Source organism: Acartia tonsa, chromosome 2 (assembly GCF_053477335.1).
Source record: "Acartia tonsa isolate MP-2025a chromosome 2, ASM5347733v1, whole genome shotgun sequence".
Taxonomy (NCBI): Eukaryota; Metazoa; Arthropoda; class Copepoda; order Calanoida; family Acartiidae; genus Acartia; species Acartia tonsa.
This window is the reverse complement of record NC_137261.1, coordinates 31,990,614-32,018,435: the sequence shown is the minus strand read 5'-3', so window position 1 is coordinate 32,018,435 and position 27,822 is coordinate 31,990,614. Positions and strand designations below refer to the sequence as shown.

The 27,822-nt window shown below is 31.0% G+C and overlaps 3 protein-coding genes across 4 annotated transcripts in view; 2 read left to right on the top strand and 1 right to left on the bottom strand.

Moving 5' to 3' along the window:
- LOC145310940 (N-lysine methyltransferase SMYD2-B-like) overlaps nt 1–17,764 on the top strand; it is a 36,962-nt gene extending 19,198 nt beyond the window's left edge. The window contains exons 7-21 of one of the 2 annotated variants that reach the window (XM_080150499.1): nt 2,146–2,244; nt 2,609–2,689; nt 2,923–3,015; nt 3,590–3,644; nt 4,562–4,611; nt 10,429–10,491; nt 11,554–11,620; nt 12,986–13,050; nt 13,395–13,480; nt 13,917–14,001; nt 14,182–14,233; nt 14,507–14,610; nt 14,996–15,073; nt 17,036–17,100; nt 17,400–17,764. In XM_080150499.1, the coding sequence (XP_080006625.1) occupies nt 2,146–2,244; nt 2,609–2,689; nt 2,923–3,015; nt 3,590–3,644; nt 4,562–4,611; nt 10,429–10,491; nt 11,554–11,620; nt 12,986–13,050; nt 13,395–13,480; nt 13,917–14,001; nt 14,182–14,233; nt 14,507–14,610; nt 14,996–15,073; nt 17,036–17,087 (1,030 nt within the window). In that variant the 3' untranslated portion in view covers nt 17,088–17,100; nt 17,400–17,764. The remainder of the gene's footprint in view (nt 1–2,145; nt 2,245–2,608; nt 2,690–2,922; nt 3,016–3,589; nt 3,645–4,561; nt 4,612–10,428; nt 10,492–11,553; nt 11,621–12,985; nt 13,051–13,394; nt 13,481–13,916; nt 14,002–14,181; nt 14,234–14,506; nt 14,611–14,995; nt 15,074–17,035; nt 17,101–17,399) is intronic. The other variant, XM_080150498.1, reaches the window with a different exon arrangement.
- dock (SH2/SH3 adaptor protein dock) overlaps nt 1–27,822 on the top strand; it is a 592,107-nt gene that overhangs the window by 538,869 nt on the left and 25,416 nt on the right. The gene's annotated exons all lie outside the window — the stretch shown is intronic.
- Nucleotides 23,463–27,138, bottom strand: LOC145310924 (uncharacterized). The gene is made up of 3 exons (XM_080150497.1): nt 26,650–27,138; nt 25,146–25,249; nt 23,463–24,842 (listed from the first exon to the last, which is right to left on the bottom strand). The coding sequence occupies exons 1-3, from the start codon at nt 26,707–26,709 to the stop codon at nt 23,561–23,563; spliced, it is 1,446 nt and encodes a 481-aa protein (XP_080006623.1). The 5' UTR covers nt 26,710–27,138; the 3' UTR covers nt 23,463–23,560.

Here is a 27,822-nt window from a genome sequence, read left to right as displayed (position 1 = left end):
TATTTTGGTAAGATAAAATGCTTTGTTTAAGTCAAAAAAATATTTTTGCTCTTTACCTGGATGACCCTGCCAGGTTTGCTGGCATCCTGTGCCCGCCAGGATGGAGATATTCAAAAAATTTCAACTCTCAGTTATGTCTCATACCCACACTTAAAAAGTCAAGCAGTTTGGGCTCTATATCTTTCACACACAGAAAATGAGATAGAAAAAACCGGATGGAAAAACCGCCCCCCCCCCCCCCCCCGACCGTTAAGGGTTAATTAAGAGGTGATTGAGGAAAATTTCATCTGCACGCTCATATCTGATATTCTTTTTCAGATTTTTAAATCTAAGATTTGAAATATAATATATATAATAAAATATAGTTTCTTACCACTAAAGTTGTTAAAATAAAAAGTTTTAAAGCAGTGAGACGAGTATATCATATCTTGTATCCTGTATTTGCGTCTAGACAGGATTATCTATTTGCTGAAATAATTCCAATAAAACCATTATTTATGAAACCATTACTGAAATATAACTTTTGGATAGGAACAAGTTTTCAGTTATTTTAAGCTGAGTCGCTCGTCGCGTGATTATATATAATTTACTAGTGTACTCAGAGTCCACAACCCCCTCCTTTTGGCTAATTTTTAAGACAAATAAAGAAAAACAAGGATGACAACATGCATAAGTAGCGAAGCACAAAATCTATTATGAAAAAGACAAACGGACAAAGTGAGTTGTAGGGCAGATAATCTGTTATCATAACAAAGAAAAGAAAGAGAGAATATTATACAATAAAAATCACCAAACCTTTAAAATAAGGTTTATGTCTTTGAAAGGTGTAAAAAGAAAAGCTGCTTAAAAGTAGTCAGACTACGTGGTCATCGATCTTTATATGTATACCTAATTATGGTGCAAAATGAAGGGAATATTGGCAAGAAGTTTCAGTCGTGTAACTTTTGTAGGAGCCAAGAAACTCTGTTGTAAAAAGTAAAGGTGGCTTAAAAGCAGTCTGACCGCTATGAATGTTATTTGCTTAATTATGCTTTATATTGATGGGAATGTTAACAAGAGGTTTCATCCTTCTATCCTTTACAGGAGACGAGAAAGTCAGTTGGGAAAATAAAAGCTGCTTAAAAGCAGTTCTACTGCTACGGATGTTAAATACTTAATTATGCTTCATATTGATGGGAATGTTGATAAGAAGTTTAAGCCTTCTATCTTTTAAGCCGAGAAAATCATGTTTCTCCTTAATCGTTTCAGACAGAAGGACAGACGTACAGACGAACATTTCAAATTATAGAGTAGCTTCTCTACTAAAAAATTCGAAAGTACTAGTATCTAAGCCAAAGTCAGGTAGGGGTTAAGCCACCCATAAAAGTTGGGCATAAACGAGGAATTATCAATCTGGCGAAAAAAAAGCGTTTCCTTTATTCAAACTCCCGTTACCGCCTTTGCACTTTTCAGACGGACTTTTCAATAAACTTAAAGTGGAGATGAAAGGCATTCCTTCTTCCTCCTCACCCCTTCAAATTTTCTACCTGGGGGGTGGGGTATGGGGGAGGTCAATACTTTATTTTAGCATTTTTCCTTTATATCTTTTAGTTATCTTAAGAAAAGAAAATGGGGTTAAGATATAAAACACGGACAAAAGTTTCATTACTTTTATTTTTAAAACCAATTAAATTACTGAAACTTAGTCCACTTTCTGTGATAAAGGATAAAACTTTTTGTCTATGTCATATTTCTAAAGTTATAGATACTTTATAGGAAAATAGGAAATTATATGTTTGTTTAATAATAGAAAAAGATTTAGGCTTCATAAATTTTATAAGGATTTATATCTGCAATATTTACTAGGTAGTGAGACAAAGTGACTCAAAAATCAGCCATGTGACGTCATAGAAATGAGGGATTATCCATCTCATTTTTAGGGGTTTCTTTCCCACTTCTCCACTCATTTCACTCATTTTCATGACTTCACATGGCTGATTTTTTTAGTCATTTTGTCCCACTACTTTACTAATTCCCCCGTTTCCAGTTATCTAAACATGAATTAGAAATAATCATGAAAGTCTTTTTGGTCTGACTTCAGGATTGCATTTGATTGAGATTAATTGAATATTTGAATAAGATAAATAATGTGTTCAAATTATTCAGAACTTATGAAGAGATGATGGACCACGCGGAGGATCTGAAGGGAAACAGTCTCAAATATGTTGATAGTCATTACAGCCTTTTCAAAGATGTATTTACTGGGTAAGAAAATCATAAGTGTATTAATTAATTTAATGATAATAGTATTACAGTTGTTGATATGGATTAAAGTATTTTTGAAGAGTTCATTAGATAATAAAAGTTTCATGTTTTACATGTTGTTATCAGTATTTTCAAACATATTTTGCAGGATGAGAGTAATTCTTGAATTAAAACATTTGTAAATATAATGTTAATCATTCTTAATTCAGATCAAGTCTTAAGTAGATAAGAGAGAACTTTCTCAGTATTTCAAAAAAAAATTTAAGAATAGGGATTTATAAATTTATGTAAAGAATATAAACTTTATAACGATAACTTAGTAACTACAATTTGCAGGAGTATATTTATGGCAAATTTTGTTTAGGGTTGATTTGCCTGATATTGAAGAATTTATTTCTATTTATGGAAAAATCATCACAAATTCATTCAGCTTGAGAACAGACAGGTTATTCTATTTACTTTATGCATTGAAATTATAAATATATTTATCTTAAATACATATTGTTTTTATATATCATGGTGAATAGCAATTGCGAATGAATAAACGAGAAAAATGAAGTTTACAAATATTTTTTTTCTTCAAATGTTATATTCCATATCGTTTTTCATTTCCAAATACGATTTGAAATTAGATTGTTCTAAAAAGATTTTGTCTCCAAAACCTTTTTTATATTGTAGGCTAATTAATCCCGAGGCCTTTGGAACTGGTGTTTACTTGATGCCAAGTATTATTGATCATTCCTGTACTCCAAACTGTACAGTTGTGTTCAGGTACAATTTTACCAGTTTCTATCAAAGGACACTTTTCGTTATTTTACTCCAAAACTGTACAGTTATTAGGTCCACTGTTGGTCATTCATATGTAGTTGAACATTACTGTTGGATTTAGAAAACACTTTTCTCGTATTCATTCGAATCCGGTGGATAGGAACCGGTTCTCATCTATACGAAAAAACTATGTCTAGCATCGTATTATATCCAGCTTTCTACGAATATAAAAATGTACAATCATAAGATTAAAACCAGTACTTCACAGAACCGTTTCTGGTGAATATTTTTTACATCTTATTCATAAAGTATGTACTCAAGATTGTACAGTACAGTGTAGGTCATTTACTAAAAAACTTTCTTTCATTGCAAGAACAATTTTCCTTAGTCATCCTATATTTGTAATTTGTATCAATGTGAATTTAGCCAAAGTCGGTTAATTTTTATTTTTGTGAAGAGTGGTAATATTCCTAATAGTGGTGGACAAAAAAAATAATTCGTTTCTAACTTTGGGTAAGTTTGTAAAAGGGTAGGTAAAATCTTTTAAGCTATATATTTGAAAATTATTAATTTTTAGAGGAACTGAGCTTCTGATTGTTGCCACTCAAACAGTTCCGGATGGAAAAATTCAGGTAATATTTTTAGTATTCCCTTGGATAATAATGGCTTTTTCAATAATTTTTTTTAAAATTTATATAGAATTCTAAAAAACATAGATAAATTTTGAAAATGGGGAAGATTTTAACGCTTAGAATGTCACCTTCTTAAACTCATGCTTGAAGCTTTTATAGTGTCTGTCTATGAAAAATGACGCCATACTGTCCTTCTATTGGTCAATTAAAATGTGTACTGGCCTGTCATTGGTAATTTAGTCTGTGTATTGGTCATTTGTATTTTATGACGTCTTTGTCACTATTAAAAATAAAATATCAAAAGCCTTAATTGTGGAAAAGCTTAACTTGAAAAAAGCTTAAATGCAAAGTTAATATATAGCTCTATAAACATGATAACATCAACCTAATTTGTTCAAAATTAAAATTTCAAACTGCATTTTACACATTTTTCCATCAGGATGTATAAAGTTCTGATGAAATCCAATTTGTAAATGAAATGGAATGAAAGAAAGGGATTTAAGTTTGATTAGTTTTAATGGAGAATATAAAAGTTGAGTTGGCCATAAGTGGACCAAATTTAAAGGGTAATGGCAGGTTAAATCTACAAAGTTTTTAGTTAAGTAGGATCATTAAAATATTCGCTCTAAAATTTTATTTAAATTGTCAAGTACTCTTACCTTTCAAAATAAAATTAATATTTTAAATTTAATTGTAAATGATTACAAATGTCAAAAATATTTTTTTGGTTTAAAATATGTATTTAGAATTTTTTCACTTTCTCTTACTTAAAAATATTTGAAAGATAAACGAAAAAAATAATAGAATATAAATAGATAGGAACTCCAATTGAAATTGTACATAATGTTGCTTTGTTCAGCTGATTAAGAATCAATGTATTTTATCAAATCCGGTGTATGATTCATCTTTAATTATAGGAAGTAGCCAAGATCAGTTATGTTAATATTATGGAGGATACGGCTTGGAGGTAACTTGCGTTATTGGAAGAAAACTTATTATTATAGTTGGTTATGATGAATTATTTTTAGCCTCATATTTAAATTCATGCAAAATTCTCCTTGCTTCTTAACTGAAGGCTTTATGTCAGTGCTCTCAATAAAGAGACTTGACAAATGCTATGTATTTGTTTTGAAAAAGGACGGCAAATTTGCAGCTGTAAGATATTGAAAAAAAGTCGGCCCGGCTGCTAATACTTTGTTAAGCAACTGCGAAAATAAATGCGATTGCTCTACGATACAGAAAACACTGACTTTTTGCATGTTTTTTTTTATTTATTTTATTTAAGTAAAATACTTTTATAATATTCAACCTTGTTTTATCAAAAAATAATTATAATACTAATTATTAAAAAATAAAGTAATTATGATATTGTTGGGATTTATAATGTTATGCAGTATGACGCATTTACTTGAGTATTGTATTTTTTTTGTAGTATGCATTCACATTCACTCATGAGTACATTATTAAATGGCCAAAGCTGCACATATTACCCCTTCCCTCATTTTCGTCATCAAACATCACTTTTTATTCATTTTAGTATTGTGGCTATGCAAATATAAAACAGTAAATAAAGTGGAAATGTACGCTAACCTATTTTTGTGTAATATATGTATGTAAACATTAAACACATACTAAATTACATGTTCCCTGTCAAAAACCTATCAGCTTTTTATACACAAAACGACTGCAGTCTTTTTTTACTTTTTAAAGTTTTGCTTTTTGTCTATTAGTCCTAATATTGTCCTATTGGAGCTTTCCTTTAATTAGGGTTGGTCTATACCTCCGTCTGTCTGTCTTTTGTAAGTAATAGGTTGGCTGTCTGTAAAAAGATAATCTAGGTTTTCTTTGTATGTTTATTTTTTGTAATTACATCCTTTATTTGGAGTGGGGACAAAACACCTAATTTAAAAATACCTAATTTAAAAATGCCTAATTTTATAAATGTCTAATGTGACAAAACACCTAATTTATAAATACCTAATTTAAAAATGTCTAATTTAAAAATACCTAATTTTAAAAATGCCTAATGTGACAAAACACCTAATTTTAAAAATGCCTAATTTTATAAACACCTAACTATAAATACCTAAGTTTAAAAATACCTAATTTTAAAATACCTAATTTAAAAAAACCTAATTTTAAGCATATCTTAAAACTGTTGTTGAATATTTTAAACCGGCGGCTACGCCCCCTAGAGTCCTCTAGGGGCGATTGCAGTGCGGAGGGGAATTCAATTAGTTTGGGGGGGGGGGGGTTATGACCCCCTCCAAAATTTCAAAATATAGTTTAAAATAGAAAACTGAACGGACGTATGACCGACCCTAATTATAGAAAAGCTTTGCTTTTAAAAATAAAATTTTATGATTAGTTTGTGGCACCTCACATGAGACATAAAATAATTAGTGAAATTAAAGGTTGGAGGACAAAGAAAATGAATTAAAATTTTTATTGGTTTCTCCCTAACCTAAGTAGCCGCAGCTTTGCTTTCTTGGGGAGTGATAGTTGACCATCCCCCATTTTAGTTCTAGTTTTATAAAGAAAGATTGAAGAAATATAAAAAAAACGGGGGGAGGAGGGCAGGGGGGGGGGTATTTTTTCAAAGGGCGATTTCTCATTGGAAGGTGTTGGTAACCTCCCCAAAAGCATTATAAACCTTCCCATGACCTACGGGAAGCTTCATTGTAAAGATGAATGATATTGGTTCAATGACTAGCGAGATCCTTCAGCAAGAACAATCAGCCAATTGGATTAATGTTATCAAAATTTTAAGTATTTTAGTGAAAACAAGGATAACAACATCCATAAAAGCAAAGCACTGAAATGGTAGGACAAACAGACATTAATACTTGTATAGTGTCAGAACTGAATAATCAGAAAATAAAAGTATACCTAAGAGTCAAAGCAAAATTGTAAGTAAATTTGATGAAAAACTGCATAATACTGGATAATGTTTATGGACATACTTACATTTTTAGAACTTGGTTATAGAGTTGCTTTGCTTATAATATTGTACTTTGTTGTCCCAGGAATCAATATACCAAAAATCAGATCAAACGGATAATTAAATCACACAACAATTTGTTATTAAAAAAGTAGAAAAATCAACATGTTTAAAATGGACATATGGACATTCTGGTAATGATTATAGAGTTGCTACGCTTTCTAAATCGTACCTAACTACTACAGGAATCACCATGCAAAGTTTGAAATGGATAGGACAATTCTAAAATGCCTAAATTAACAAAAAAAAAGCTATCTAGAACGGACGGATGTACGGACGGACCGACCCTAATTATAGAAAAGCTTCGCTTTTAAAAATAGATATTTTAGAATTAGGCATTGTTAAATTAGGCGTTTAGATAGTTTAGAATTAGGTATTTTGAAATTAGGCGTTTTTAAAATTAGACATTTTTAAAATTAGGTATTTTTAGTTAGGCATTTTTAGTTAGGCATTTTTAAATTAGGTATTTATAAATTAGGCATTTATAAATTAGGTGTTTTTAACGTAGGTGTTTTTAACATTAGGTATTTTTAAACTTAGGTGTTTTTAGTTAGGCATTTTTAGTTAGGCATTTTTAAATTAGGTGTTTTGTCCCCACTCCCTTTATTTCCATAGGATAGATAAACATTAAGCATGTGTATGTTAGGAAATATGCATGTGTGTGTGTATGTGTTTGTGTTCGGATGTATGTACTATGTAAGTATGTAATTTGAGTATTTCTTCACTCTTACTGACAAATTATGACAGATACCCCGAGTACATTCATAAAAATACAAATAGCTGTACAATTTTTTTACATAGGGTTCGTCACCCGCTGCCTAATCTTAGAGGGGTGATTTTGTTGGCATGTATTACTAATAGACTAAGCAATTACAAAATGTTACTTAAAGACTAAGCAAACTCATACATGTCTACAAATAGACTAATCAATATCACCTTACCCACCAACCCTCCCCCCAACCACCCAAGCCCTTCTCCAAAATAGTTAAAAACCTTCCCGGGACTTAAATTTGTTCAGCAGTTAGCAAGATCCTTCACTATACACAAACACACATTCATACAGTTAAACAAACATTCTGTTAGTTCCATATCAAAGATAATCAAGATTTGTTACGTCATAATCATAAGAATAAACGAATTACATTCTTCTGTTTAGTCCCTCATACAATATATAGAGTGTTCACTCATTTCCTCAAATAAGCCTTTAACATATCATTAATTAATTACATTATCAACTTTTAATTAAAAATAAAGTCTAATTTTGTGTATCAATAAACCAAATTAGGTTAATGATTACTTGAACTAACGTCTTAAAAACAACCAACACTTGGTCTTAGTCGCGGTTTTAACTAGGCTAAATTGATAAAACGTCAAGTATAATACAATCAGGGAGTAAGGGAGGGGACAATGGGCAATTAATCCAATTTAAGAGTTTATCCAGAAAATTTAAAGAAAATTGTAAAGGGTATGCTAATCAAATTTAGATATAAAATAAGAAGAAAAAAACATTTACTTGAAAATTAGATTACCAGTACATCAGACTGAGGTAACCATTCTGTAATTAATTGCTAGAAAAATCATCCCTGAAACTTGTTCACCCCATATTCCTAATTCTTAAAATGCCAATATATACAAGAATTAAATTTAAAGGTTCTTAGATTGTTTATTACACAAATATCACAATAAATTATCTATAAAATGATATTTTTTGGAGAAAATTCTTTTTGAAAACCAACCATCTCATAATAAATTTTTCTGTCTGCTTTATTCAAAAGTAACTCATTCAAAAGTAACTCAGCGAGTTAGCGGCAATGATGCGCTTGTACCCAATGTCAGTCAGAACCTGCTAAATTCTTGCACATTCCCTTTAAGTACCCAAAGTCTGAGACTCCTAAAAATTGAATATTGGACCCATTGTCCCCTCCCTAACTCCCTGTAATATAATACATACATATACTTGATTCCGAAACAATCAAATTAGCCCAATATATTACTATACTGAATCATATATTCTAATCTAATAAACAACAAATCAAATTAGCACAAAAAGAAACAACTTTGGATACCATAGAGTCAGTGTTTAATGATTAAAATAGGACACAATATCAACGAAAATGTAAGCCAAATTTATATCACTAGCATTGTTGTTATAATAAGACATTATAACCAAAAAAATTCTCTACACTTACTAGCGGCTACCCTACTACCATCTAGAAACTTTTATTCTAGGAGTAGAAAATAAACACCAAATAATCCAAGGACTTCCAAAAATGAAATAACCTGAAGCTTGCCGAGATATTAATGGAAAAATAACGTAATACTGTCTGCTATTTTATTGTATTGTAATGTTAGTTCCTTATTCTTAAGTAATTTAATTTATAAGTTCATTGACGCTTATTATAAACACATGCATTAACAAATACACACATACAAACACACACACTTAGGGTGGCTTCGATAACTTTCATGGCACTGAAAGTTAGATAATAGTTTTGTAATTGAAATTTAATAGTCAAGATCCGTTAATGGAAGATAAATAGACATACAAAATTGAGAAAATTTAAAGAGAAAAAATCATCTTTCAATTTACATTAACACTACTTTACCTGAAAACCTTTTTATTTCTGTCTTTTTTTCTAATGAAATAATCTCATTTAACCACCTACTACAGCAAACCAAGTACAGGTATCTGTATTATACCTAGAAAATTAAAGAAGAGCTTCGCTACTAATACTGTTCATGGAAGCCACCCTGCACCTAATCCAATAATTTGTAGGCTAGACTAGAAAGTGTGTATGCACTGCAGAATCAATGGATAAAAATTCTAAAAATAAATTCTTGTTTCAAATCTTTAATTCATATATTGCCATTATATATTATTTGTTATTCTATAAAGTAAAGAAGTAAATTTTTTGTTTCAGATCTCGGTAGCCAATGGGCCGATTTTGTTCTAGTTTTAGGATATTTTTCTTACCTTTCCTCAGGGGCGAAGCCGCTAGTCTTGCAGTATCCAAACATTTTAACCAATAATTAAATCTATAAAAGGGTAACTTTGTTGCCATCATTGGACATATAATTATACATTATCGTTTTATACCTGAATTAAACTGTTTATCAACAAAAAAAAACTCATTAAGTTTTGTCTGCCATATATTTGTTCTAACCTCTGGTTATTATATAAAGCCTGCAGCAGCGAGAAAAATGATTTATTAAGCCTATATTGTTCTATTCAATTAGACGCCACCAATAAGCCATGCTTAGTGTTGTAGCTACAGAACAGTATTTATATTACAGCCTTCATTTTAAATTTTAGCTTAAAAAGGAAGAGTTTTGAGGGGTATTTTTTCCACTGGTTATTTCTTCCATGGGACGGTTAGAAGCTTTATTGTATAGAAGTCCAGCGGTTAGCGAGATCAAACTACAAAAAGAGACACTTAAGTTTTCTGACATACTACTTGTTTTGTTTCATAGGCTAGCCCAAAAATATCTTACTTAAATGTATTATTTGTAATTATGCCACTATGCCTTATCATAAATGATCGTATTTATGGAAATAAATGTTTTCATATTACTCTTTACATTATCTAATTTATAGTAGATATATATATAATTCAAAAGCATGATTCAGTTTTGATATCTACAATTTTTAAAGCTGATTCAGTTCTGATATCTACAATTTTTAATCATCATATGTGCTACGGTTCTAAGGCTTCGCTTTTTTGGATGTTGTCATCCTTGTTTTCTTAGATTTTCTTTGATTTTGTTGACTGATGTTTTATTCAGGCAACTTCAGCAGAGAGCCATCTGGTATTTTGAGTGTGATTGTGATCTATGTAAAAATAAAAGGCAAGTATCTAGACATGTACACAAATATTGGGTATAGTCCTTTCCACGACATCCCTCCATAAGGGGCGATTAGTCGTATTTTTAAAATGGCTTTTTATAGGTTATTTTAGGTTAGGTTAGGTTATATTGTGTTAGGTGATTGCCCCACAGGGTTAGAGCCCCCCGCAGGGGCTAGAAATAGGAGAAAAGCTACTGTGAAAAATACGAAGAATCGCCCCTTATGGAGGGATGTCGTGGAAAGGACTATACCCCAAATATTTGCCAAAATTTTCTGCGCAAAGCGTACCGAAAAATTTCACACCTCCATAGAATTTACACAATACTCAATCTTTTTTTAGGGCCGATAATGACGTAATACTGGACTACCATTGGTCAATTAAAATATATACTGACCTACCATAGGTCAATCAAAATGTATTCTGGCCTGCCATTGGTAATTTAGTCTGTGTATTGGCCTATCATTGGTCATTTGTATTGTATGGCGTCATTTTTAAAATGCACTATAAATTAGGCTATAAAAGTTTTCCGGAATTTTAATAAATATAATAGATTTGAAATCTGCATAAAATTTTAAGGATTTTTTATAACATTCGTTTTTTATATAATTCATTATTTAAAAGCGCAAATCCAATTTTAGTTAATAAATTTTGACCAATAGGATAGGTGGATTGGAAACTACCTGTGCTCTAATTGGTTGAATGATGTACGTCACTTAAGCTTCTCCAATCAGAGCGCAGATAGTTTTCAATCCACCAATCACAGATGTCAAAATCATTTAACTTAATTTGTATTTGCGCTTATAGATAAAGAATTATACAAAAAACGAATTTTATAAAAATTCCTTAAAATTTTATGCAGATTTCAAATCTATTATATTTATTAAAATTCCGGAAAACTTTTATAGCCTACTATAAATAGCTTCCACGATACGATTCTCTTTAAGTAACACATTATTTAGCGAATCTGTTTTTAACTTAATTAATTTGTAATTTTTCCGTTGTTTCAAATAGGTAATAATTCTACTTTTTGTGTAAATACTTAAAATTTTGTTGTTTTTTATAGTTTGGATGAAGAAAAGCATTCTTTGGCCTGTGAACATTGCTCAAAACCTGTACCTGTCAACATACAGGTACAATAATCCTATAATATAAAGTAGTAACGTTTTTTGTTTGAATATTAATCATAGAAAATAATTTTCTGAATTTGTTGTACTTTTTAGGAAACCTTCACAAATGTCCTGGGGTGGTTTATGCAATTTCCTAACATCCCTGGCCCTCCCCTAGAGTCAAGGGGCAAAGTATTTAGTAGTTTATAATGGGATCAATATTCTTTGGTAGTGGATATTTTGGTCTGGGTGTTCAACAAAAAGTTTCGACGATTTTTTTTCTAAGTACATCAATAGAAAATTCTTTATGTATGTAATTAAATTTAGTTATCGGTAATATATTAAACCTGTCCATTTCCATTTCATTTCTTATCTTTGCCTTAATTACCATTAAAAGTGCATTTAGACAAAATACTTTCTTAGGCAAGAAAGTTTTTTTATGTTTTTGGACATCCTCTATAGATAACATATACATTATGAATAGGCTTAGATATGCATTTCTTCTATATTATTGAGACTATAATAATGCAATACAAAAAAACAAGCAGCTACATTTCCATGCTAGCTACGCTTATATTAAAACTATAATTGTCTTTAAGTTATAAAAATGGATAGTTGAATCTCTTTGTAATAGTCCGATTTTAGTAGTTATGTCGCCTAAATAGCATCAACAAAAAGTTATCAGAAAAAATACAACATCGACATTTATAAAATCTCATTATTGACTCTCATTTATGTCAAATACAAGGCAGTATTATAAAGAGGTTATGATTGACATATAAACAATATACTAAAATTCTAACAAAATTAGGACTACATATTTATTATTATACAAATGTTATAAAAGCTTTGCTTGTAAATAACACAGTTGTATAAAATCAAATCTCCCATTCACTTTACAACAAAAGATTCTAACTCATTAAGCTGAATATAAGATTTTAATTGTTTGTTTTTACAAAAGATCTTTCCGCACGTAGAAAATTTTATATTAAAGAAGGAGAAACAATGAACATCATTTGTTAGAAAGATTTAAATTTTTAAAATTTCATTACAATTTACATAGCAACCCACTTGACTACTATGTTATATTTTGGCCAATCATAGGAATTTCTTGCTAACAAAGTTCTAGATTTTTGTTTGTTAACTTAAAACGTAAGCTGACATATAATTCAACCTGAAAATACGAGTATTTTGGATTATATTTTCTTATGTTTTTTGCTTTAATCTAAGTTATTCAATAAATGAAAAAAGTTGCTCTTATGTACAAAAATGCGTAGAAATACAGAAATGTTAGCACCTCTAATTAAGTCGATATAAACATTTAAATTACGTGTCAAGACGCTTGGCTATTTTAATTAGGATCCATTTTTTAGTTCATTATTTGTTTAGGCACTACAAAAGCCAGGAAATTGCAGAGCTTGCAAGAAACCTGTTACAAGCCAACATTTTATAAAGTAAGATCTATTTTTCAGTTATCTATCTGTCAATCCATCTATTTATTAAAAGATGTTTATATAATATGTTTCATGAGATAATATGATCTTTCTATTAGTCTGTATGGGTGTCTATATATCTTTCTATTAACTCTAATTTTTATGAAACGTAAGTTTGTCTGTATATTTATATTTAGCAATATTTTATCCAGGTGCTTTGTGGGAATCAACCAACCCACTAAATAAACAAAATGGGAGAAATTTGTAAACTAAATTTTTAAAATTAAAATCCCTTTCAGCATGCTTTAGATGGGTGGTCAAACAGAATTCTTTCTATGTAGTAAAAAAGATATTTATTTGTTAAGATACAAGAATCTTCATGAAAGTGTCCTGAAGCTGAATTCTCGTGTTGAGAATCTTATAAAGAAACATGGAGAAAATGGAGTAACAGGTAGGGAAAACCTATTTTAAGAATCTGGCTCCGAGAGCCAGTTGGCTCCAATTTATTGTCAATTATAGTGTGGAAAATCTCATATTTAAGAAACAATGTAGAAAATGAAGTAAAAGGTAAGGTCGTAAATTTCACATCACAACACTCTTCTATAGAAACACGAAATTTTTTCCATGCCATATTAGGACATCTTTATGGTAACCTTAATCAATTAAATAAGAATTTTTGTGAATAAAAATAATCGGATCAGGGGAAGAAAATGCGGGTTTCGTCGTAGCTTTTGATAGGGTATAGGGTTAGGTAAATGTTATTGAATGCCTTGCATGGTTAGGAAATTGGCCCCGCAGGTGCTAGAAATAGGAGAAAAGCTACTGTGAAAATACGACGAAACCCGCTACTCTCCATGATCCGAATAATATAATAATATTTAAACAAGGAGAAGTATGTGCAGAGGAATCCATCAGCTACAATGAAACAGCTGAATGGTGTGTAGGGGAGATGGAAGATGTTTTCAGTCTTAGGTAAATATATACATCATTTATTGAAAATTTAAAGAGTGACAAATGCCTCAGACAGATGGCAAAGTTGGAGGCAATAAATGTTCTTGTATGAAGTGTATGCCAATACCTACAACATAAAAATTAATGTTCAATAAAATTAAATTTAGTTCGTAATAATTTTCTCTTTCTTGTTATTTTTAGGGATATAACGTATATTCAGCTACTGCATTATGTCTTCACTGTCTGTTGCACGGTAAGTAATATTATTATTTTGCCATTAGTCTTTCCCAAGGTTCACTAAGATATACCAAAACGAGATCAAATTATAAAAGTTCATATTTGATGATTAAAGACTTATTTTAAGGTAGGTTTATCTTTCCAACTATTTCGCATAATTTATTTCCCTTCAAAATTCCAAGAAATTGCAGAAGCTAAATTTTGCTTTTTTTGAACCCACTTACCACTGACATAAATTAATCTAATTAAAATAATCAAGTCTTCTTTAAAAGATTGAATTTGTATTAAGAATGAGAGATGGAGCGCTGGTGTTGTATATGGAGAAAGGGCTCTTTCTAGCCTGGAGTTCTATTATGGGGAAAAGGCAGGGTTGTTGGCTTCCCTCAATATGAGGTATACAAACTTTTACTTCAATATATTATTGGAAAAAAGTAAAGTAACAATCTGGAATAGTTGTTATATATAAAAAGTGAACTACCCACAAGGAAGTGTGAAAAATTATGACTGTCAAATACTTTGTTAATGTCAAGCTGACATTAATATTTTAACTGCAGTTGCCTTGTATTTATTAGGTTAGTAACTCAATAATTCAATTTCTTTCTTTTTTATTAATTAATGTTTAACTTGAATAAGTTTAACTCTATGCCTCTTCAGTGCAGAAACTACCTTTCGAAGTAAATTTAAATATTTTTTGATTGTTTTTACTTCATTCTATAGACAAAAATTGCTTACTATGAAACCTTTAAAAGGTTGCAAAATATCTATTGCTAATTTTTAGACTTGGAATATGCCACGGAGAGTTGGGCAACACAGAAATGTCGTCTTTGTATCTGGACAAAGCTGATGACATCTATAGGTGAATATACATTCTAAGCCCTAAGTTTTATTGAATCAGTGAACAAAGGACCTAGACTCGATATTCAATGTTTTATCTCTTTTACCCTCAAAAAAATTTTCAATTTACATGAATTTGTTCAAGATTTTGTGTTGATATAAAAATCTTTCAGAATTTTGATTTATAGAATCGTTCCTTGATCTACATTTCAGAGTAGGCAAACCAAATTATACCTTGTAGATTTCAAAAACGAAAGAACGATTCAGAATTTTGAAAAATCAGAGCTTCCCACAGCGTGCAGACAGGCGAACAAATTCTAAATGTAGATAAGCTGCCCTTTTAACAATGCATCATTCGTTCCTTCCCTATTTAAGTTTGATTGTGTTATAGTTTGGCCGTCTATGATTTAACCCCTAGATTTCTTTTCAGGAATGAATAAATTATTAATTATCGGTTGTTTTTTAGTTTTAATAGTTATAGCCAATGTAGTTAATTTGTATACAAAATATTTGTTGTTATTTTTAAAGTAATTGGATGTTAGAGTTTGTTAAACAATCTAAAACTATATGTATAAAGGCCACTAATTGTAGACAAAGTTTTTAAGAGCCCGGATCAAGTTCAAGGCTATTTAATTTTCAGATAATTATCTGACATACCATTTAAAGAAAAAAATATGATATAAAGTATTCTATTTATAAGCACATCTACTGTGTCAGGCCTATTTTCTTAATATAAATACAACTTTCTTAGCTGGATATTTGTTTCTAATTACGATTAACATACAAAGTATGTTATGTAATTATTTTCTCTAAATTATTAGGTCTGTTTGTATTTTTATTGTTCAAGAACAGATTTTTAAAATGATTTAGGACCGTATAACGTCTTGTGTTAATGTTTAAATGTGTGCCGAAATATAAATTTTCGTTAACTAAACAAGTAAATAAAGGACATAGATCTCAAGACAAGGAATAGAAAATCCATAAAAGCGAAGCTAATAAAAAAAGTAACCGAATTCGATTAAATAACTAATGACTTAATATACTGCATGAGAGTTGTAGAGAACTTTTGCTCTGGATAATGTCACAGAAAAAGGGGCAGCTAAAATACATTTCCTAATCATAGAAACGCTTTGCTTTTACCAAGTTCACAGTTGTAACAAACTTGTTTCGAGTTGATTAAAGAAGGATGATTAAGATTTTAGACTACAAACTTAAATAAACTTTTACTAATTACAAGTTCTAAACAAATAGACTAACAAATACAGACACTTAACTGAAACAAATTTATCTGTAAGTAGCGCAGAAATAGCAAGCTAACATTTTTTAAAGCGAAGCTTTTCTATAATTAAGGTCGGTCCGTCCGTCCGTCGCAGATGGCTTTTTTTCGTTAATTTAGGCATGTTAGAATTTTTCTATCGATTTCAATCTTTGCATGGTGATTCCTTTACGTTTTAGAAAGCGTAGCAACTCTATAATCATTACCAGAATGTCCGTACGTCCATTGTAAACATGTTGATTTTTCTACTTTTTTAACAACAAATTTTTATGTGAACTAATTATCCGTTTGATCTGATTGTTAGTATATTGATTCCTGGGACAACAAAGTACAACATTATAAGCGAAGCAACTATATAATAAAGTCCTAAAAATGTAAGTATGTCCATAAACATTATCCTGTATCAAGCAGTTTTTCAACAAATTTACTTACAATTTTGCTTCGACTCTTATACTTGTATTCTGATTACTCCGTTCTGACAATATATAAGTGTTAATATCCGTTTGTCCTACCGTTTCAGTGCTTCGCTTTTATGGATGTTGTCATCCTTGTTTAAATAAGAAGAATATGAGTGGCTAAGGCTAGCTCTGAGTGAGAGTATGCACTGCGGTGTGTAGAGACTGTGTTTCCAACATGTTCAGTTATCGTTGGACGGACATACCATTACTGTAGAGTAGCAACTAAAAATATAATTAGCACCATTTTTAGGTTTTTTCAAAGTTGCATAGCGGATGCTTTTTCAACCGGATTTGGCATTTAGATTAGATTTATTGGTAGGTTTAGATATTTTTAAGAACCTGTTAATTTTCTTTCCCTTTCTATAAATCAGTTTAAATATTTTTAAATCCCTATTTCTTATTGAATTTATTACTGCGGGGACAAGCGACACTAAATCAAGAGGTAACCATTTTTGAACGCTTAAAGAAGGGTAACTAGGTAGAAAATAGCCACTGTAGAATTTAGAATTTAATGTACGGGGGCAAACTAACAGGTTCTTTGGTGTGTGTTTTGTTTTTAATATTAATTTTCATTTATTTCCCATAGTGCTTAAATTATTTTGATGTTTTTTCAGACTAGTACCTGGAGAGAAGCATCCATTCTACTCCCAAGATTTTCAAACTATTTACAATGCATATGAAAAATGTGATCAGGATAGTAATTAATAAACTTTGCATGTAAATTACACAAATAATATCTATTACAATGTGGTATATTTGTGCCTTTACTTTCACAAATTTTCTGTAAAACTGTAAATTATCTAATATTCAACCACAACAAAAAGAGTTAGGAAAAAGAGTGATGAGAATTATGGCAATTTGGTGCTGTAAAAACGACTTGTGGTTTTATTTATTGCGGATATAAAGGCACTCCTCCTTAAAGAAATGCTTTAAAGATTGATTCATGAAGATCATTTAAGTTATATTGTGACAATGGAAATAGAATACGTGGATATTGAGACAGGGGATTTTTTGTAGTGAAATTGGGTTGCTAATATAGTCCCTAGTTAATACGTTCCTCCATGGTCGGGATAGAGGGGAAAGTCATAAGGGGGATATCTTTATATTAGCCAGCTGGTAGAAAATTTTAGCTGGGTATGCGAGAATCTCTCACAATATCCACGTATTCTAAATCCGTTACTGTGACACGTACAATTTTTATTTGTAGAAATCAAGCTCAATGTTGCCTAACTTCTACCATGTAGTTATCAAACTCAGAAGTAAAATACTTTAAATTAAATATTTTAAATAAATTCTCCTAATGTAACAATTTCTTTGCCAAAAATACTCTTTACAGGAATTTAATAAAAATTGTAGAACAAGACAGCTAAAGATTTAAGTATGATTTCAATTATAGTTTAACCAAGAGGAGTCAAGACAAAATATTTTTCTCGTAAGAAAAATTACAGAATATTCTTAACAAAAATCCAAGCTAGGTATTGATTTCTAATAAAATTTAATCTTTGACTGCATTTTTCTATTAATTCAACATAAAAATCTCAATCTGTATTAAATAAAATATATATTTTTAATAAGCAAAAGCGTTGTGAAGTATATGCAATTCAATCAAGCCAAATCAAATATTTGTAATCAATACTATACACATACTTTTTGTGTTAGTTAACTGAATTAGTTTTTTTATATCATTATATCTCTATTACCTATTATATCTCTTTTTATAAAGTATTATGATAATCAGAACACAATATTTTACAATCTGTTGTACAATTGTATTAAGTCGGAAATAAATAGAATCCACTTTCTCCTTTAAAGACTGCCAACTGATGATGGCCCATTATCTGTATAAGGCAGATTCTAATTATATTCAAAAATACAATGCAAGGCCAACCAGATTTTTTTAAAAAGAAGGTATAAGAGTGTGCTTTCAATTTCCGTCTTATTCCTTAATTTGATAAAATCTTATTCCGTTTTGTTAAACCTTTTCATCATATTTAATCCTTAGAAACCTTTGAATTTTATAAATTATATTTATACTATACTTAATGGTAGTAAGGCTACGCAAATGACAATTATAGGAAGACTTTCGTTTTTTGATGGCTCTGAGAGGCAAGGAAAACATAAGGCAGAGTTTACTATGATTGTATTTACATTTCAAAAATAATTTTGTGACCCATGATTTTTCTTCACGGGTTAGAATTAGTTTGATTCCTCTGGGTAAAAGGGCGAATTCAAAACCGTAAAGGAAAAGTAATCAGATTAATTCTTTTATGTATATACCTATAGGATGGTAGATCTAGGACTTTACCTTTATATTGTGATTAGAATACGTTCAAATGTAAAATTTGTTTGATGGAATAGGTCATTGCTTAAATAAGTTACAACTTTCCATATGCAAAGATAAATATGTCAATAAAATTAGCACAGTTTGCGGGAAAATTACACTTCCTCCTTATAATTAATTTTTTTAGAAAATTCAAAAATGCAGTCACAAATAAGCAAGGGCTCAATCCTTCGGGGTGATAAGCATATTTAATCTATTCTAATCTATAGCAGAAATCATTGTTATTAAAATAAAATTATTTTGTGATATAGTATTTAAAAGTTTCAACACGCCAAATAAGAAACTTAATTTAGCTATCCATGTTCCATTTGTTAAAATTCATTCATTACAATAAGAAATAAATCAATTTCGAATTGTTTAGTTTATCTTAACCTAAATGTCTAAAATGGACTATCCACGAACCAGAGCAAGTGATTCTAAGCATCTTCCAGCATTGACCCATAGTATTTTTTAGTGAATATACTAGGTTTATGTTTAATATTTGCTTTATCGACTAAAAAGTTAGGTTTCACCATGGTTTTATATGAAAAAAACTTTGAAATGTAAAGCAATTTTTAAAGCAATATCAAATGCTTTGTTGAGTTTAAAGGACAAAATTAAATAACACTGCAGAAAAGCATCAAATGTTGTAAATTGCAAAAGTACATTAATAAAACTGTTTACAAGTTACCAACCCTTTTTCTAAATATGCATTTTAAATCACAATAATATACTTTTGTGTCAAAGCTTTTAAACAACAGTTTGAACTCATCAAAACATTCGATGGTATTGCACCTAACAATGCTTAACATATCAAAGTTTTTTTCATATAAAACCATGGTGAAACCTAACTTTTTAGTCGATAAAGAAAAATATTAAACATAAACCTAGCATATTTAATAAAAAAATACTATGGGTCAATGCTGGAAGATGCTTAGAATCTTTTGCTCTTGTTCGTGGATAGTCCTCTTTCGCATATTAAGTATCTTGGGAATTCCCTTTTTCACTTAGTTTGTTTGTTTGATTAGCCATAGCTTCCAGGGCTCGGCAGCCGCCTGTAAGCCCCGAGGGAAATCAACCATTTACTAGACATTTTAGTCAAAATATGACCAAATATTGCCATCCATTCCCTCTCTTCAAATTTTTTTAAAGAATCCAAACGGGTTTAAATTTGAGACTTAGTCGCGGCTGCCGAGCCCTATGAGTTTCATATTGTTTTGAACTAAGGCGTCATGGAGTAAAGAGACACTTATATAGCCACTATGGCCAGAGCGCAAGCATATTATGACTTGGCCTGGTGTCTTAGAGAACTCCTCATTCTTACCTCACCCTCACTTATTAGCAGATAGAGGTTAAATGTTTAAATCTTAGTATTGATCAGTTTTGTTATTGGTTATATATCTAAAGGGATACAATTTACATTTCAGGACTATGTACTGTCCAAGAGAAAATAGTTTCCAGTAGAAGGTTTTATTAAAACTGAGATCTTTAGCTTCAGACGAATTAATATCATACTACTTAGTCTAGTGCTACACTAACCATTGGAAGAATTCTACGTACGGAATTTGGGGGACTGGTTAATCGATTATGGTCTTATTCCCATTTTCCTGATTTTTATGTAGTGACGTCAGATTTTATGCCCAAACTTTTCAGTGTAAATCTTTCACAGATAACCAACATTTTTATCATATTTTATTTTTCGACAAACTATGTAATTTGATAAATCTGTCAAAAACAAGAACTTATGAACGAACAGTGCTTTGTAAAAAGTAAAATTAGCCACGGGATTATTCAAGTCCATTCTTATATAGAAGTAAATAAATGTCTATTGTCTGTCTGTACTAAAAGATCTTATTAAACTGTGGACCAATAGGACTCTCCTTTAAAAACAATCTTAATGTAAAATCGTTGCAAGGTTTATCTCACTATTATTAGGTATAATGGAGGTTAACCGACTCTCCCGTTTTAAAGTGCCCCTGGAGGCCACCTTGCCTTATATATAATTGCTGCAATAAAGACTAACAGTACAGCCGGCCGTCCTCAGATTTTCAGTTACAAAATGAAAGACAAACAATCCACTAAAAAAGGTATATAGATGAATTACAAGCAAGATATTATTATACCATGAGATTAAAAATGTTGGGTAATAAGTTTAAGGACAGGCAGCCAGACCCAAATCAATTTTTCTTTCCATTCAATTTTTTGCTCAAGCTTTCAGACAGATTGAATTTCTGACAAAAAGTTTATGGAAAGCAAGAAAAACCCAATCCACGAATAATAAAGCACATAAATGAACTAAACGGGAAATATAATTTTGTTACGATTATCACCAAAAGAGTGTGGGGGGGGGGGGGGGGCGTAATGACATCTGAACTTAAACAGTGAGCAAAATGGTCTAAATATTGAGCTAGATTCTTGGAACTTGGTACATAAGCCTAGTCCTATACCAAGGTACTACACCTAAAAAAAATTTCCAACTTTTTTATTTTTAGGTTTGGAAATGGGATTTTTTGATGTAGAAACCTAGTTTTATTGCCTTTTCCCAAGTTTTTTCCTTGAACACACTATGTCTATTAGGGCGGGTTCATATCAGAATTAGACAAAGAGGGGATATGCAACAGATAAAATTAACCTTAAAAACATTTCTGACCGAAAAAGAATTTTTAAAAATTGAGTTTTAGAACGCGACCACTAAAAAATATATTTCATTACTTATTAATATGCAAAGACGACATTAAATTTTTTTTTGAATCAGAACTATGGCTTCATGGTGCTCCCTTAAAAGGCCTTGAGGAGCTGAATCAGGAACTTTTGTCCGTTTCAAAATATCTCGTTCCTAGCCAAAATCGACCCACCCTAATGTCTATTCACAAGGACATTATTTAAGATGATTAAGTGTATTCAAGGAAAAAAAACTAAGAAATACCAATTAAAGTTAAGTATCTACGTCAAAATAGACCAGAAGGCATAAAAACCATATTTCCGCGTGGTTTCTCGTACCTCTCATAACCTAAAAATAAAAAAAATCCATTTATATGTAGTACCTATAGGACTAGGCTTATGCAACAAGTTTCAAGAATCTATGTAGCTCAATATTTAGACCATTTTGCTCCCTTTTTATGTTTAGTGTTGAACCCGCGACCGTGGCTCAACATGTAGCGCATCTGCTCGTCGTCGGGAAGGTGATAGGTTCGAATCTCGGTCCGACACCGCGTCATAAATAGAAGGGGGATTGCCTTTGCCCAAAACAGGCGCAAGTCACTACCATGCACAATTGAGACTTCTCAGACAAAGGTCGCACAATCAAAGGGTCCGGTTGGTTGTCTGATGAGCATATGAATGCTTTACAAAGCAATCATAGGGCTTAGGGCTGACAACCCTATCCCATATTAATAAAAAGCCACATTGTTACAGAAACACTGACAAATTGTATGCGGCCTATGCTCCCCCTGTGGAGTGATAAGGGCTTTTTACTTTTTTACTCTATATTAGTAGTTAATCTTCGTTAGTCTGAACGTCTGATTTGTTAGGCTTCGCTTTCATGAATGTAGTAATCCTTGTTTCAATTAAATTCATTGTATAAATGTGTGATTTATGAAATAATTTATTATTCAGATATAAAAAATAAAAATATATTTTTAAATTCTTAAATATATAGGGTCAAGCGGGGCATTAGCCGGTAAGGGGCATTACCGGTAATTTTTTACCCACCTTCAGAAAGTGACATTTTTCTCCATGTTCTAATCGACTGACAGAAAAAAACATAAAAGCAAATTTGTTCCTTATTAAATTGCCTACAAAAAAGTATAAGATGAAATTTTTGTGAGATGATTTTTTTTTTCACCTAGGTGTATAAAGATCGACCTACACAAAAATTGGTAAGACCTAGAACTGATCCGTAAAAACCTTATGAACTAAGAATTGCCTGCTCTTTGCAAATCCGTTGAGAGCTTAAATGTAGAGTTAATATTTTTTTCAAAAATGACCATAGTTCGCGCGGGGTATTTTTCGGTAACGATTTTTGACATAGAAGGAATAGTCCGATCTTTATGAAAATTTTTGTGGATAATCCCTATTACCTATACTAATTATGATTATTTATGTTTGACTGGCCGTTTGGCCGTTTTTCATCGATTTGTTTTAGGTTGAAAAGACGTTACCCACAATGCCCCACCGTGGGGCATTTATCGGTAATTTCTTTGAGTCCAATTATGACAAACTTCTAAAAGTCCTAGGATAACGTCCTATTAGGACCTGATAGTCCTTTCCGTAAGCTTTTTAATGGTCTTGGTCCCATTTAAAAATATTAATATTTACCCCATTTTTTTTTCAAAAAACTAAAAAAATTACCGGTAATGCCCCGCCTCACCCTAAATGTTTGATACCTATTCAGCTAAAAAAAAATGTTCGATAAAAAAATATAATAAAAGGAATAAATGTGTACTTCAAACACATTTAATAAATATCAAAGCTCTCCACGATACATTCTTTGAACAAATTAGTGTATTTCCTTGTTTGTGCTACTTCTTTTATCTTTTCTAAGTCTTTAACTTTGTGCTCTACATATATAGTTCCACTGGGAAACATTCTTGTAATGTCTCCGGTGTAGTACTGTATCTCATCTATTCTTGACAGTAAAACAGTTTGTATTGAAGCCATCTTGCCTTGAATATCAATAAACTCTTCAATGTCAATATAATGAAAAGATACGAGATTAAGATTTTCTACATTTAACTTTAAGATTTTGTTCATTAGTTGTGAGTCTATGCCACAAAAATACAAATCTTTCAATTTTGGCATTGTCAAGTAAGGAGTGTAGGTTTCAGGCTTTGGGTCGCCCATGTAAGAATATTGAATTCTCAGACATTCCAGTGTCTTGTGGCACTTTGACAACACGGGTAAGAAATCAGCTAGGGTAGACAGCTCCTTTAACTTTGGAAATTCCGGCCAAACAATACAGGAATATTGAGTTGCTAAGTCTAGCATGAGTGATGTGATGTGTTGCGAATTCTTGTCAAATAATGCCTGGGCAAGTTTCTCGTGATTAGTTCCGCCTATGTTTAATTGAGTAAGATTTGGCATGGTAAGATCAGCTTCTTCAGGATCTAGAAATTCAATTCCAGAGATGTACAACTGAGATACTGTTTTCTTAGCAGAATTCATTATTGGCTTCGTGACAGGTGAATTACATGCAGATAAAAACAGGATATTTAATTTAGGAAGTTCAGGTATAGCTACAGTTTCATTATTGTAAAAATAGAGATCACCAACCCCTAGGCTTACGAGTTGATTAGCATGTCTTGCTAGAAAAGCTTCAAGCACAGCTTTATTGACAATAGTATTTTCTTCTCTCTCAACTTCTTTTTCCTTCTCAATATCTGAATCTTCAGGATCAAAATTAATCTCATCATTCTCCTCTAGATCTTCAAAAATGATCCTTAAGCTTTCCAAAGCTGGAAAGCGCATGTTTGACTCCAGCAGAAACTTATCACGTGTTCCTCTCACGTGAATCTCAAGAGAAACAATGTTATTTCTGTACTTTGTCAACAAGTCTTCTTTCAGTTTAGATTCAGCTTCATAATCAAATTCAAGCTTGAGCTTTTTCTCACCAGAATCCTCTTTGTTCATTGCTGTAGCCAAAAAGGATGAAATACTGGGGTGTTCAGGAGACCCAATGTCGGCAATCTTGTAGGTGTCAAATTCTCCATAAGATGTTTTGGTCACACGGTTATAAAACCTGAAATATATTACTAAATTACAGCTTAATGAGAGTTAAATTAAAAGGTAAAATGGTTATTAACATATAGGATTTGCAGTGAACTTTTTAATACTGACTCATATTTGTTTCAATTATATTAGAAGAAACGAGATATGTGAAAAAAAGAAATAAATGGATAAAGGTATCTGTTATTATTATATAACTTATGTTGAAAATATGGAGCTTTTCAAAAAATAGATAACATTTCTTGCCTTCCTATGGTGGTTTCTCATCCCTTTACACTACAGCACAATTGTCCACAGCAATAGAAAGCTATCTTACCATGAGGAAAGCAGTCTCATTTGTTTCTTTTCTTTGAGCTGATTCAAATCGACAATCTTGTCTACTGCTGCTGTGGGAAGTAGTTCGAACATTCCACCTACCATCTAAAATGTAGGTAGGTAAAAATATAAGAAATATATCTAAACAGGGTGTCGGAGCCGTTTAATTTTGATGCAGCTCCGGCTCCTACCTTAAAATTAAAATATCAATTTTTTTCATTATTGAAATTGATAAAATAAAATAAATAATATAAAATATTTTGCTTTTATTTGATTAAAGCTATATAAAAGTAGAAGGATGTGTGTCTATTTGTTAAGTAACAAAAGTTTTTCAGTTTATTATATGGAAATAGACCATTGCCAAATTATATTATTACTTTAAAAAATCACTTAGCTAATCTGGAGCCGGAGCCGTTTTTAACGAAAAATACGGCTCCGGATCCGGCTCCACCAAAAATGTTCCTGCTCCCGGCTCCGGCTCCGATACACTGTATCTGAATATTATTTTTTTGTTTTAAGCATAACTAATCTGTAACATGGGTGTGACCACTAAAAAGTTTATAAATCCTAGTTAGATATTTAACTGTGTTGCTTTGATGGGTTTAAATTATCATGGGAAAAAAACCATCAAAATGTTGTTATTTATTTACCTATTAAGAAAACCTTCAAAATATATACATATACAATTTTGCAGAAGAACTAATCAGTCTGATGGTTAGTGAGATCTCATCAGACAAACAAAAAGACCTTATTACTTTACACAGGGTTTTGGATCCGGATCCGCATATTTTTGAGTCCAAGGATCCGGATCCTTGGACTCAAAAAAATGCAGAAAAAATGGAAAAATCTACCTAAATTTATATAAAATCTCAGACATTCTCCGGATCCGCACTGACCAAATTTGGAGGATCCGGATCCGCAAAAAATCAATGCGGATCCGAAACACTGACTTTACAATAGCTAGATATACAAACATTGTACCCATTGCAGATTGTAATGCAACGTTATCATAAATTAAAATTCTAATACTTATACAAATAAAAAGCCCGCTAGTAGTTATTAAGTTATAAATATCAAAACGCCTCAAGTTACTTATAGACTAAGCAATATGCGCCCCCCCCCCCCTCTATTCTTATAAAGATTTTAATATACTTAAGATTAATTTTTAGCTAACCATTTATTAATAATGGTATTGAATAGGCACTAAAAAAATTACAGATGGTATTGAATTGCAATCTGTTGCTCAAAATAGAAAATGCATTAACATTATTATAGCAATCCTTCTACGTTCAAGAGGTTCTAGGAAAACCTCGCAAATTGCTTTAACAAGTCTTTTTAGCCTCTTTACTTTCAATGTCTCCCTTTATCATGCATGTTACCAATAGACTAAGCAAAGTTAAACACATTACTAATAGACTAAGCGCTTACCTAGTCTATTAGGAACATGTGCCAATAAAACCATTAAGAATTTAATCTAAAATGTTTTTTTTAGCGGCCAAACTTACCATAGGATTATCATCTTTTGAATATTCTTCTTTCTCTGGTTGTTTTGGATCTTTTGTCATTTTAGGTTATGATATATTATTAATTAGGTACAAATCGATCAACTAGAATTCTGAAAATTTAATCTTAAGTAGGTAAAACTTTTACAATCAAAGAATTATTAAAAAAGTATCTCCTATTAATCAAATATTATTTAAAATCATATTTAGCGCGCCAAATTTTCGCAAAACCTCTTGTGGCCATGGGCGATTACAAAATATGTCCTTTCAAAAAGTCGTCATCGACTGGGCAAAATCTTTTAAAAATAATTATTTTATGTGTCTAAAAGAAATTTTTCATTAATCTGTATCGGTATTCTTTTTTTAAAAATATGCTCACACATCCGTATTATAGTTTGCATAAGACAATCTTACTGCGAAAATGAGCCTAAACTAAAATAAAAATTATTAGAAGCGACGATTTAGAATAAGGGAGGGTAGGAATGTATCCTTAAAATAGATCGCGGCAAGCGCACATAAGGAATATAACGGCAGACATTTTGCATGGGATACATTATTTTGGGGGATATTAGGAATTGTTTATATTCTTAATTAAACAGAAAAATATGGCAAAGAAAAATTATTCTGCAAATTATCATGATTATTTTAAACATTTTATGAATAAAAAAGTAGCTGTTCTCCTAGCATCTATAAAAAGTTTTTTATCCAAAGGAGGAGGAGGGTGGGGGTAGGAATAAAAAAATAACCTAATTTCTGAGTGTATAAATAAAATTGTCTGAAACCTCCCGAAGTCTTTTTGAGGCTTCCCTTAAATGAAAAACTGAAGTGGATATTAACGGAGAGACAAAAAAAATTACTTTATATTATGGGATTTATTTTTTATGTTTGTTTTGATAAGCTTAACAATGGCTGTTTGTATGTTCCGAGTTTATTAATAAAAAAATGGAACCGGTTCCTTTTTGTCTGTCAATATTCAATAAAATTGTATTGTATTTGTTTTAACAAATGATCAAAATAATTCAAATTTAAAGCTTATAAGCAATAATTAAATATGTTTGATTAATAGAATAGTTAAAAAGTGAGTGAAAATAGCCAATTATCTATTATAAAAACAAGATTAGAAATAAAACCGGCCTTCCATTTAGCGTACCGTAATTTATATCAAAACTTATATAT

Coding starts and splice junctions, on each gene's coding strand:
- LOC145310924 (XM_080150497.1), bottom strand. CDS start 26,709: ATGACAAAAGATCCAAAACAACCAGAGAAAGAAGAATATTCAAAAGAT. Junction 25,250..26,649: donor CAAAAGATGATAATCCTATG/GTAAGTTTGGCC, acceptor CCTACATTTTAG/ATGGTAGGTGGAATGTTCGA. Junction 24,843..25,145: donor ATGAGACTGCTTTCCTCATG/GTAAGATAGCTT, acceptor AATATATTTCAG/GTTTTATAACCGTGTGACCA.